The following is a 14,052-nucleotide window of genomic DNA, read 5'->3' as shown; positions in this document are numbered from 1 at the left end:
AATAATGCTATGCACACAGACCTACCGACTGAACTCAACATGACAAGTAAACAGCGTGTACAAGTTTGTGGATGCAAATTACCACAGGGTTACAATGTCAATAAGACTAATACAATGTCATGTAAGGCCAGTGCCTTAAATGGAGTCGGTCAGATCATTCTAAAATGCAAAGTGCAAAATGCAAATGCAAAGTGCCAAGCAAAATGACTTCAAAAGTTGTTCGGGCTAGTATGTTGGAGTTAGTGCCCTGTGCCTTATAAATCTGATATATGACCAAGGTGCAAAGTGCCGAGCAGTATAACATGGGATGGAATTAAATGTCACCAACCGTATTGGATTTGTTAGGTAGAATGTTGCCAGGTAATGTTACTGATACTAGAAGAGTGAATAAAGTTTCTCAAAACCTGTATCTAGTGAGAAGTCGTGCCAGTTTGTGTGGGGGGGTCATAAAGGCATAGATTCCTGTATCTTAACTGAAGAGAAAGAGAAACCGGAAGAAAACTTGCCCAATACATGCATAGTATTCATCCGCCTAAAAGGTATATAGCTCTTCGTCCACATTATGTCCCATTGGGCTTTTGGTTTCCAAAATCGATACATCTTATCTCCTGTTGGCTTAACAGCTGTACCCTATGTACCTCAAAAAAAAGAGAAACCATATGGTTTGCTTTTATGCTTCTCTTCAAAATGTTTTGCCATTGGGTATGCAGCATCATGATTCTTGATGGCTCGGCCATGCTGTAAAATGCATACCTTCAATTTCCATTTGGTACTGCCAATGTACCACTTGTTGCAAGTACACCCAAGTACATAAACCACAAAATCTGAATCACAAGTGATCTTACTATTAATTCTAATAGTATTGTTGAGTCTAGGGTGTTGGTATGTTTCACAATAGTAGGCAAACTTGCAAACTTTATATCTGGTGCATTTATGATAGCCCTTTGTAGCTTCCCCAGGCCATGTACAGGCTATATTCTGGTTTCCAAATCCATAATGCTGATGACCCGAGTGTCTCTGAATGATGTGCATTTGTGAAAACTAATGTCAGGATGAGTTTGAAGTGCATAGTTCAAATCAGGATCAACCATCAGAATCTTCCAATGTCTCTTGAGAATATTGCGGATAGGGGAAGGATGTATGCCATAGGTCAGTATAAGACACGTCACATTTTTATCCTTTTTGGTACTCTTTTCATGCTGATTATTTGTCAGGAGTGTGGTACGGTCACAGAGATGTGCTTTAATAGAAGCACATTTGATTACTCTTTTAGGATAGGCCTGTTGGAAGCCCCACGCAGTAATTTTGCTTTCTCCGTCATAGGCCACAGTATTTGAACAGTTCCTCCAGAGTCTGATAAACTCTCCATAAGGGATGCTTGTAAGAGGATTCAATTCAGCACTACAGCTAAGTCAACGCCTAGTCTAGAATACTGAATGAAAACCCTTATTGATATATCTTTATGTCCAGTTCATGCGTTCTGGATGACTACCCCTATATAACACCACTCCCTTGGAATCCCCCTGACCCCACTGAGCCAAGAAGTAGTTCTGTTTTGCAAGTTTAAAGGTTTATTTGATAACTTAAACAATATATATTATATCACGCTTTATAATAAATTAATAATTGGATATCACACTTAATCTGGTATGATAAAGATTAACAACGGAGAATCTGGCACTAGCACACTTCTTGATAATCACTAAGGAGTTGACATGAAATGGATAAGATAGCAACAATACTTTTATGGTTTCAAATGGATGCAATGTGGAATGAAATGCAGTAAAGAAAATAACTTGATAGGATTTCAGCAAAAACAATGTAATCGCTTTCTTGTACAATTCACCCCCCCCCCTTTATGCAATGCAAGGAAATGGAAGGAAGGCACACAGTTCTCAGAAATGCAATCAAATGTGATTCAGTTCACCCCAGCAGCTTAGACTACAGACGTTGAAAACACAGGCCCAAATGCTTTTAAATGTGCTGGCAATGTAGAAAAAAATATGCTAAAGTGCTTTTAATTCCCTCTAGAGGTTCAGGGTGAGTGGTATCTAGTTAATATTAGTCCAGGATCACTCTTGCAATGATTCAGGGATAATTAACAGGTTAAACGAATTTCTGGCAAAAATGGAAGGCAAGCAGCTTCTGTTTTCACACGTGGAGAAATTTGCAAATCGCGGTAAAATGTCAAATCGCGGCTAAATTTGCGAATGCGCCGAGCGTGATTACAGAGGAACTACAAGGACTATCACTATCGTTTTGGGGTCCTAGGAAAGCCTAGGATCTCAGCTTCCAGATGAAAGTTACTGCAAGTCTCTAGCACAAATGGTCACGGAGATATGAGCGATTAAATAAAGGTCGTTTTTCAGATTTGAAATGTTAAAGTTCAAAAAGACAAGTGCAGCTTGCAACTAGAAAATGACAAGTGACAGCTTTACAAATGACAGGTGACAGTTAGGAGGCAGTTCTACTTAGATTAAATAGGATTGAATTATATTATTTTAACTAAGAGATTGGTTCTGCACAGTTTTGCTATGTACTCACAATATATTTAGAAATATGCCTTGCCACGGATCTGGTCAGGTTTTGGACTGCACTCCGGTTCAGCTCTCTCTGGTTTTGGATACTGCTCTGCTTTCTCTGGGTCTTTCTGCACAGCTTTCTCTGGAGATTTGATAGATTTGAAGTCTCTATGTCTGCTCTCTGAAGGTTGAGGGAGGTAAAGTATGGATTTTCCGGCAGAGCTTCCAGCTGCAAATGGATTTGAAGGTCCCTATCTGTCCTGTCTCTCTGCTTTTATGTGTTTTGAAAATGGGTGTGTGAGCAGCATCACTAGCCAGCCCCTCTCCACTTATCATTGGCCAAGCTTTCATTTCTCCCCTGATTGGGGGAGCTAAGTTGTGTCAGAGTGATGTCATTTTACAGCCTGCAGAAAGTCCACTCCTCCTGTCAACTTGCACACAAATCTAGATTTGAACCAAATACATATTTGCAGAGGTACATATTGTTTTAAAATTATATGCACCCCTCACATATCACAGGAGGTATCTCCTGTTCAAACTCTGCTCTTCCTGGGAGCTTGCATTCAGAAATGGCACATATTTCACTTTTTAACTGGTTTCGCAATTTCGGACATTAACCCAAATTTACACACATGTGCGCAAGGAGTATGGACATTAGTTGATGAAGTGTCAGATTTTTCACATGCACACATTTTGAGTAATATCCTCTTTTCCGCTAAAACCCCCCTGAACATACCACCGGGTCCTAGCACGTCTTAAAATGTGGGCAGAAAAATCACAAGAATTATGGTATCATTTATAAAATGTTCACATGTCCGCTCTATGAGTTATTCATCTTTTTAGAGTTATGTTCTGGCCCCAAAGGGGTGTGGTTTTCCTCCAGCACAAGGTTGATTTTCTGGCTTTTCCAGTTCTGCCAAGCCAGCTTGCTCTCACAGGCAGTGCCCCTCCCCTTTGCTTCAGGAGGAAGCTACTTTTACGATATCTGCAATAAACCATCTGCCTGAGTCAGGAGAGGGCTTTGTTCAGAGCTCCTGTATTCTGTGGGGGCTTCCCTTAATTCAATTATCAGAGAGATGGCATATCCTTAGTGTGGCCAGCAAAAGGCAGATAGGCCTGGGAACACAGCTGTGACTCAAGTTTCACTCCTGATGGGGGTGGCTGGTGGGCAGAATCCAGTTCCTTAAGCCAAGTTTCAGATAAAATGTCACTTTTTGTTCCCCAGTTTCTGCGTTCAAATAAAACTAAACATTTTTACATATGCAGCTAGAATGCTGATTCTAAGTTTAAAACTATGACATTTAAACAATTTCAACCTATGTGACACTCAAAAGTAGGTCACTCAGTCAATTTGAACATTTAGATTTGTAGTGTCTTTCAGTCCAAATTTACTTAAACTGCTGAAATCCACAGCTCAGCCAGTCTTGTTATAAACCTTCAAGTCACTTCAGAATATAACTTTACATTGTATCCACCTCTCAGTAAGTCTTTCTTTGGCCTGTTTTGGGTTCATTTATTCAGTTTTCTACAAAAAAGTAAAATCTGGTGGTTTTAAAACGCCGGCTTTCTGATAGTGGTGAGTACTGGTACTGCACCCCTTTTTGGGATTTAAGAAAATGAATTCCCAACAGTTATGGGTTTGCTTTTGGCAATCAGCATTGCCATTCCCAATGGTTTCAGACTACTGTGCGGGTAGTCCAATGGGGTTTTTAGGCAGTGCCCTTCTGTGCCCATAACATCGGCAAAAATGGGTGGCAGCCTATTCTTCATGCATTTCCCTGGGCATTTTCTGGGAAACTCTGGCCATCATGATGTTTTCCATGTCAATACTGCACAGTTTTGAGGTACGGCTCGGATGCATGGGTAAATACATCCCACAAGCTCCAGATCAGATTAGTTGTGCAGCCACTTGTAGCATGTAAAGGAGTATTGGCACCTGATGGTTTGCGATACAGTTCACTTTTAAGCCAATCTCCTTCTACCTTAATCGTCACAACAAAGACGATCATTCATTCATTTTCTGTCTGTGTGTTTCTGTGAACTTCAGGTTATGGTTATTTTGTTTGATTTAGTTGTTTAACAAAATCCATCCATTTGTCTTGGCTCCCTCTCCATATGATAAATAACGATTTAGCGGAGCCACATTACATGTATACATGTAAAAACAACAAATGTAAAGGTGTTTTGTTAGTTCCCGTTACATGTGCCCCATACTTTTGCCTCTGGCCTTCTGTGTCCCCCCTCAAATAGGATTCCTACAGACATCACTGGACACAAGGTGTTAAGAGTGGATGTGAACAGGCAACAAGGAACAATATGAATGAAAATTGCATAATGATTTGAAAGATGAACGGGACCAGATCAGCACAAGGAAATCTAGGTTACTGCGACTGAAAGAATATCCTTAGGAAAGGCTTCTGCCATTTGCCGGTAGCTACCCAGGGCTTTGCTCATGCACTCCAGGCTGCCAAACAAACTTCCACGCGTGCTTATACGCAACATACATCACTATCATATTGGCAAAAAATAATATCATGAAATCTAGCTTCTGACGTGAGGAAAGCCATTTGCTGTCTCCCCATCACTGGCAAAAATGCCCCTCGATCCACAGAATGAAACACCCTTCAACAGAGGGGTAGAAATTCCATTGCATGTACAGAATATCCAGCCGCAAATTTACGTACGATTGCCTAAATGTATGATATGATAATAACCACGGTTTTGCTTTTCTGTAGGACATGCAAAGATGTTTATATACATAACCCATTTACACTCCACGCTCTCTGCATGCCTGACATCCTGGGGCAGGCAGACGTCCAATTCTAACATTCCTAGCATCATAGTCTTCTGAAAGCAACCTTTCCCACCAGTCTTCTGAAATTCGACATTCTGAGGAGTAATTGCCTTGTTGGGCTAACTGGTATAAAAATTGTGAGTAATCTTAACTGCAAGTATAGCTTTAGTGGGATCCTACATTCATTTCCGCGCAATTCAATTAAGAAATCTAAATTACCAGGGGTAAATTCTATGGCTGGCGTGAATTTGAATGTTAAACTCTGTGGGGCCTGCGACTATCAAAGGCCCTGTGCAAAATGCAACACATGCTTGAAGTGCATGCAGGTTTCATTAAAGGCACTTGGAAGTTTGAATGAGCAGCAATTGTCAAACACACATTTCCCAAATGTAATATCTTCATGAATGAAACAGCAAATCAGAAGTGTCATTCTTTAGAAGTTCTAGATATATGTACTCCTTTAGTAAAAAGGTAAAGCACAGAATGTGTGGCTGGGTTACTTTTCTTATCAAATGGACTCTTCTGTTGCTCGTTACAAAATGTTCTTCCATTTTTCGAAACATCACCACATCTCTTGTCCCAGTCAGAATGCTTGTAGGTATCATTAGAGTTAAGCATCTGGGATGACGTGCTGGAACCCAGAACAATGGAGAAACTCCAACTGAAGAGTACTGCAATATTGCAACAAAGCTATTCATCCCTCTGAAGACAAAGTATTGCTTCACTATCTTAATAGCTATTTCATGTATTCAGATTAAGGCAGAGGAGCAGGTTCAACTCCATCTTCAATAAATCACAGAATGCTTCCTCCACCGCCCCCAAACATTTACGAAAACTAGGTTACTCGAGCTCTCCCCAATCTTGATGGTGAACAGTGTAAATTGTCTTTTTCAAGCAAGTTGCGTGGCCAGTTTCAAGACCTCTGTCAAACCAATAAAATTACTCATCTGAAAAAGATCCACCACAATCACTAATTTTGTCTGATTTCAGAGACACTAGTGACAATATCCAGTGAAAACTTGCCTGCTCCTTTGTTAAACACATTATTTATCACGCGCCAAAGCCCACAGCTATTAGGAGGGCTCAAAGTTGTGTTGCAGAAGTAAAATACTTTGTGGAACTTTGACAAAACTACTTGTTAAAGGGGAGGTGGCAGATCCCCCAATCACCCTATCTATGACCCCTACTGCTTAATACATATATATGTACTTATTTCCCAAAGAAGTAGTTATACCAAAGTGCGGTACCACAAAGTATTCGACTTCGGCAAAGCAATGCCACTCTCATCAGCAGGCCACTGGTTTTTTAGTAAAAGATTTTAAAAGATTTAGCTTTGTCGCATCCCTCACAGGTGGGTGCTCACATATTTTTCTGTCAGAACACGTCAAGCCAACATTGCAAGATCAAGGTTTTGTTTGCTGCACGAAAGACTTTTATAAAAAATAAAGTAAAAAGAATCGCACATAACACCCCCAGCCAATTTTAAAACCCCTCCTTCCATCCGCTTTGTAGATACAACTAAAGATTTCGCCCTTTCAAATGAAGAAATGCCCAAAGCTATACTGTTCCTGCTTCCTTTCAAATAATTCCAAAACGTTTGATGGTACTGGCAAATAGTTCTCTTAATGATAACAGTTTGGTGACTCTATACTGTGGAATGCTGGGAGATTCAGTTTTCTTCAAAAATAAAACAAGTTTCAAAATGTCAGGACCATGTTTTAAAAAGTCATAGTCATTGCAGTGCATCACAGAAACAAAGGAAACACTGCATGCCCTGCACACTCATAGCTGCCAAGTAATCTTGCACTGCACACTAGATTGATCTATAAATACTTTTAGTTACATTTCTAGTTTGCCTACACATTGTACTCCCAAGTCTTGCATGATGTTAATAGCAGACGATTTGTACATGCATGCACACACCATGCTTTTAAATAAGCAATAGGCACCCCACCCTTTAAACATGAATTACCTCTAGCTTTGCATCCAGGTCTGCATCAGAGGACACCACATGCTCATCTTCTTTCTTCCCTGTGACTTTAATAAGGGTCTGCTTTGTTTTCCAATACTTCTGCTGCATCTTGTTAACCACAGACTTATCCTGATTGTGGGCATAGCCACTGAAACTTTAAAAATAAAACATTGTGTAAGTAAAACAACAAAGAACCACAACTAATCAAAAATATACAATTAGAGTCACTTGGCGAACAGAAATACTTTTTCTGAAGGACGAATCGCTTGGTAAATAAGATACAAAACATCAAAACAAAAACCAACCAGTCTCCAAAGCGCCTTACTGGTCAGCAAATAAGGAAAAGGCAGTAGATTAGTCGGGGTATGATTTTATTTGCTGTGGACTGGCGTGGGCAAGGAGACAGCAAAAATGTGTATTCCTTCATGGGCAGCTTAAAAACAAGTCAGGATTAAAAGGAACTGTGCACAGTCCTTAGCACTTAGGCCAAGAAAAGGAAACCATTTTAAGATGTAAAAGCCAAATCAGATGGAGGGCCATGTAAAAAGGAAAATCAGACATGCTGGGGTCCTGCATTGAGATATTTCAATTAACAATGTTGTAATGATACTAACTTTTAAAACCAGTAAAAGAATAAAATAATCAAAAGATGTCGACAGTTTTTAAAAAAAAAACAAAAAAAAACAAAAAATAAATAAGGTTTTTGAAAACGCAAAACCTTAGAATGGATCACAAATGTAATGGAGCCTGGAATGGTCAGACTACAAAAGTATTATAGGTAGTGCAGAAACACAAATAGTCATGTATACACTTGTATTAAAGATTTATGTACAGAGCTCAAACTAGTAATGGGCCGGTTAAGAGCAGGCGAGTGTGGGGAAGGAGGTGCAAGGTGGGGGGGAAGGGCAAAATCACGAGCAAGTAGAGGCCTTGGTGAAACAATCTAGAGAGAACAGTCCACTGCTTAAGGGCCAATAAGTGAAGTGCAACAGGTGGCTTAGTGACAGACTAACCTTTCATTTAACAAGCCAAAGGTCATTTGGGCCAACAGTTGGGCGTCATTGTTAAATTTTAAGAGCCAATTTAAGACCAAATTAAGTCTTCTAAAATGGCATCAGTATATACATAATCATACACTCAATTCTACTACCCCCCCACCCCAGTTATCAGTTCTCCAGTCTACGTTTTATCGTTGGTGTGATGAAAGTTTGTTTGTAGCAGGAGGAGGAATAAAGTAAAGCGCAAACATCACCACAAAAATATCTAGATGCAAAGTACTTAACAAGTTACTCAAAATAGTGACTACTGCACTATTAGTCCCGATTTACCGTCCACTCCATAATGTGGGATCTGCTCTTGAAGCTAGGGTTGGAAACAGTATATAACAAAGGATGTATGTTGAAATAGACAAACATCCTTTGGGCACATGGGCAATCACACCCCTTAGAACCTTCACGCATGTATATAGCTTAGAACGTAATTCTTAACATGCCTTTTTAGAGGATAGTGGGAAAGCTGTATGGAAGAAAGTAAAAAAGTAAAAAAGTTACTCACTGCAGTGACTACAGTACTCCTAATCCAGTCCCCCTCCCTTCCCCTCCTCCATACTTATGGGAGTTCCAGCACACCCTTTCTCAGTGCAGTCCTTAAATGTGACTGTTTAACACGTAGCACTTGCATGAGCCCAAGCGCCCACGCCCATTCAGGCAATGTCCTCAGCCACAACCAGACAGTCCATTGCCTAGGCCATACCTGACTGATGTCTTGATTAGCAGAGCAGGTGGGAAGGCACATGTCGGAATGGGACTATGGACTAGGAGTACAGTAGTCACTACGGTAACTCATTTAGTCCAACATTCCTACATACACCATAGGTGTGGGAGATTACAAAGCATAGATGCCAAGAAAGGGGAGGTGGACCCAAAACTGGCTAACCAAAAAGGATCTGCAGCACCACTTGGAATCAACCCAAGAACTAGAACCAAGAAAGGCCACCAATACAGCCTTTGCACAAACAGCATGTGGATGGAGTAGGGGCCAACCACTGGCATTTATATCTTTCAGATGTACAATACACTATCCACCTTTCTATGGTAGACTTGGAGGCCAATGGACCACAAGATTGGCCTTCTTAGGGAATAAAAAGCCCCCAACCTCAAGTCAAAGGTTCTAGAGATCTTGATAGTGAAAGATATTTTGCCCTCTGACAACAGATTAGGGAAGTAAACTGGAAGAGAGCTCCTGGTTGATGCGAAAAATCAAATACGACCTTGTGCAAATATGAGGGGTGGGTCCATAGCCCTAACCTGCTTTTGTGGAATATGGAAATCTATTCAGGAGCAGAGAGGGTCTGAAGCTCGTTGACCTTGCAGGCCCCAAGTAATAGCCACCAAGAACACAGCCTTTTATGTTACAAGACCGAGGGCCATTTTGATCTAGGGATCAAACAGCTTTTGCACAAGAGCATTGAGAACAACATTGAGGTCCCAGCAAGGATAAGGCCTCCTGAAAAGAGGGAATAACTGCTAGAGTCACACAAAGTGCTGCCTCAAACACACTGGAGAAAGAGTCTCCCTCAGTCCTATAAGCCGCAACCACTCACCAATGAGTACGACAAGAATGGACAGCAAGCCAGAAGTTGCCAAGTCATACATCAAAGAGGTCACAGTCTAGGACACATATGGCATTGGTCTGCTTATCGGGACAATGATAGAAAAATATCAACCGTTTACTCTGCAACTGTGCTTTAGTAGAAGGGTGTGGTGCTGCCAGAAGTAATTCCACATTTCCCTAGACAATTGCAGATGCTGAACCAAGCTTACAACTGTTGAGATAGCAGGGAAGGGTGCTGTAAATCCCACCCCAGCCTCAATTTCGCCGACAGCAGGTCCGGTCTCAGGGGAAGATGGACTGGAGGAGAGCAGACCTGTCTTAAGATCTTAGAACCAGAACCTGGCTGGCCACCAGATGGCCATCAGAATTATTGTGCAAGAATCCATTGCCATGAACTTCCTGGGCACCCTGTGAATCAGGTGAATGAAGGAAACTCGTAAATGGGCAGACTCCCAGCAGATGGAATCTCCCTTGCAATCCCAGTGTGTGTCTGACTGAAGAAAACTGGATGCATCCACCACAGGAAATGCCAACCTCGCAACCAAATCCAGAACTGCCTAAGGGTTGAGCTCCCATTTATGATCCATCACCTTCAGTCTGAGGATGGTTGTCATCCAGCAAACGCAGGGTCCAAACCTGAGCATCCTGAACAATGATCCATTCACACAGCTCGGCTGTCACCACTGACAGCTGAGGTGATAGGGTACCTCCTTGCTTCTTCAAGTAAAACATACCTGTTATGTAGTCCATCTGTTCCCGGAGCACAGCTGTCCTCAAGGTGTGGAATATGGCTCGAACTTCCAGCACATTGAAGCGAAGAGCTTGTTGCTTCGAGTCCCATGGGTCTTGAACCAGAAGTTTTCAAGCATTGCACTCCAACCTAATACACACGAGAACGTCGCAAGAGTCACTGTAGGGACCCACGGCAATCAAATTAAAGTGATTGCTCCACCACATTATGTCTGGAAGCAGAACGGATGGAATCAGTAGCACTATTCTCTGTGTGAAAAGCCAGCGGTAGAGCTGGTGTTTTCTTCACCTGAAGCCAGGCAAGAGGCACGGATGGTATGCAAGATGCCGTTAGACAAAGGAGATTGAAACCATCTGGCTGTCATTGCAGAGTTCTTAAAGCAGGTGCATGTATGGATTATATCCTACACCCAGTCCCCGTAGGTAAGACCATGGACTGGCGAGTGCCCCAAACAAAGCCAATGAAGGTCAGCTTCTGGGAGGGCGTCTCTGGATTCACTTACAGACTGAGATGGAGGAGCAGGCCAAGAAGCACCTGGATTGCAGATTCGGCTTTCTGCAGATTTGCTGCCCGGACCAGCCAATCCTCAAGGTTAGGCGAAATGTGGTTGTGCCCTGCCCGACGAATGCCAGCATAGACATTTTGTAAAGATCCTGGAGGGGCATGAAGGCCAAACGGGAGCACTTTGTATTGAAATTGCTGACTCCAGACTAAAAAGCAAAGGAAACAGCAATTTGGCTCCCAAATAGGAACATGCAAGCATCCATCCATCCATCCATCCATCCATCCAATCTACAACACAGGCCCATTCTTCCTGACAGAGGGCAGACCGGATTTGCACCAGCATGCAGATCTTTAATTGTTCCAGGGATATAAAGGAATTGAGAGGACAGGCCAGGCTTGCACATAGACCCTCCTAGTTGTGCTTTGGCACCTTGAACAGCCTATAAAAAGATACTCTCTCTCGGGGAAAGAGAGAGAGACCTTCTACACTTTCTAGATGTTCAGCAGCTTCTGAACTGCAGATTCTAGAGTGAGCATCCTCAGCTGCAGAAATGGAGCAATAGGGAGACGAAAACCTGACTGGGCACCCTAGAGGTCCAAAGAAAGAGCTCTCCATGTCTTCGAGGTAAAACAAAGACCTCCCGCCCATAAGAGAGGAATGATGGTAAACCAGCCCACCATGGTTTAGGATTTTATTCTAAGGAAGAGGAGGGGGGGGGGAGGCTCCTGGAAGAAACTTCTGGGGTAGTACACCGCAATGGCTTCTGTGCAGATTTAGCCAAAACTACAAGGGTGTTAGCTGGTGGGTGTTGGTTAGTAAACTAGGAGAACAGATCAACACCCTGAAAGGGAAGGTCCATCATTTTCTCTAAGACATCCAGGACAAACGTGATGGCCTTCAGGTCCACACCTACAGCCATAACCCTTGCAGAAGTGTCTAAATGTTAGACTGCGACTTGCCAAAAAATAAAATCAAACAACTTTTCTTGCCTCTACCAGCCATGAGCAGAAAGTTTCCCTCATATTGACTGGTAGGAGCTTCTTGTACTCTACCAGCTCCAGCCAAAGCTTCCGACTGGCTACCACTAAGAGGGCCAAGCGATTCACCCGTCTGAGCTACAATGTTGAAATCTGATAAACCTTTAGACTTCCTCAAAACGAAGGCTGCTGCAGTAGCAACCGTATATTTATACTTGAAAGTAGCTGCACCACCAACAAGGACAAAGAATGGGGCAAGAGGATTCTGATAACAAAGGAACCTATAAAAAGTCCACCCTTCTAATAACTACACACCCAGAATGGGGCTTTTTCCAAAGCTTGTGGGCTTCTGAGATTATGCTTTCATGCATGACAATTCCCTATTTCTCAGAAGAGCAAGCAACCCAGTTTCTGCCAGAGGGGCTTCCGGGCACAGAAATATCCACAAACCCAAGCTGATATTCCACCTTATCATTAAACGACCTTTCTGAAGACAGCAATACTTCTTAGAAATCATTGCCGGGCTCCCCCAATCTCCCCCTCTTGATTGAGGATCAAATGAAGCAGTAGTTGTTGCAGGAGAAGTCGGAGGGGAAAGTGGCAGTTGGAAAAAAGCATCCCTTCCCACAGAAAAAGAAAGGGGAAGACAGCACCATTGCTGTACCAGTGACCGCTGGCTGTGGCAATAGCATCTCCCCAATAATGTTCCTGGAGCAGCCTCTAAGGACTTGGGAATGCACAAGCTCTTTAAGTATAGAGAATAAACTATCCCTCGAGGAAGCCAAACTGTGGAGTGGGGGGCGGGAGGGGCACACATAATGGCTGAGAAGTTGGTACTCAGATGATTGCCTTTATCCCACCACCCGCACCTCCATCGGCCATGGGTCAGAAAACACTAGTGGTGAGGGAGTAAAGAACGGTGATGAGGATGGAGGAAGGTCAATGGTGGGAGGTTACGATATCCCGATAGAAGCCAACCACTGCACACTTGGAGCAAAAGGGTTGAAACCCTGATGAGGGGGGAAAAGGGGACCTCAGTTAGGTTAGCCTGCACTTGCACAAAAGAGGCCAGAGGGCCCTCAAAACTACTCCGTCACAAACGCTGTGCTTGAGGTGGCTGCCATTGTGTGGCTTTTGGCACCATCCTCCATCTAGCCATACTATTTCAGTGTGGCTCCGAGTTGTTGAAGCCTACCCTGATGGTTTGAGGGGAACCTCAGCAATGCGGCTAAGAATTTTACTTCTTGAGACCTCCTGGGAGGAGGTAATTGATTTAGCCCCTTTCTTTTTTAGCTGTCTTGGAGGGAGCTTCAGGCACTAGTCTGGCAATAGCCCAGACAGAGGTATCCTCCAACTTCTGTCTGGATTTATCCCCTGAGCCGGGAACCTCAGTGTTAACCTTGGAATTAGCCTTTGAACGGGCCTTCCATCACCCAGTCTCCCTTATCCCAAACAGACATGCGGTCATGTCTCCGATCCTGCATCTGTTGCCTAGTCCACCCGATAATGAGCCACACAACTGTGTAGCCATTACCGATGAACTTCCACAACACCGGAAAGACTTGCTTGATGTACCCTTACATAAACCTGATCTTATTGACTTAATTGATGGATTTTGTTTTTGAGATGATAAAGGGCGATTGGTTGCAGGATACGCATTTTGCGCTCTCCATACTGTGGTGGAAAGGGCCCAATTACCAAATGTGTCTTCATCTCAGGTTCCAGAATTGATAGCCCTAACTCAAGCATGTATTTTATCTGATCAACAAAGTATTACTGTATAAACCCTTTTAGGTGCACCTTTATTGTTCAATTGTGGAAGCAAAGACTTCCTTACATCCTCCGGATTACTTCTAAAAATAAGGTCTCAGGTCTTTGCACTACTCAATGCCATTATTCCAGATAAACCAATAGCAAC

The 14,052-nt window shown here is 42.7% G+C and overlaps 1 protein-coding gene across 9 annotated transcripts in view; it reads right to left on the bottom strand.

The window, feature by feature from the left end:
• Positions 1 to 14,052, bottom strand: part of ICA1 (islet cell autoantigen 1) — a 1,066,176-nt gene that overhangs the window by 963,895 nt on the left and 88,229 nt on the right. For all 9 annotated transcript variants that reach the window (XM_069648510.1, XM_069648512.1, XM_069648515.1 and 6 more), the window contains one exon: positions 7,289 to 7,442. In XM_069648510.1, coding sequence (XP_069504611.1) covers positions 7,289 to 7,442 — 154 coding nt within the window. The remainder of the gene's footprint in view (positions 1 to 7,288; positions 7,443 to 14,052) is intronic.

Source organism: Ambystoma mexicanum, chromosome 2q (assembly GCF_040938575.1).
Source record: "Ambystoma mexicanum isolate Mex_15411 chromosome 2q, UKY_AmexF1_1, whole genome shotgun sequence".
Taxonomy (NCBI): Eukaryota; Metazoa; Chordata; class Amphibia; order Caudata; family Ambystomatidae; genus Ambystoma; species Ambystoma mexicanum.
The sequence above is the reverse complement of the archived record's forward strand: the minus strand, read 5'-3'. Positions and strand labels throughout refer to the sequence as shown.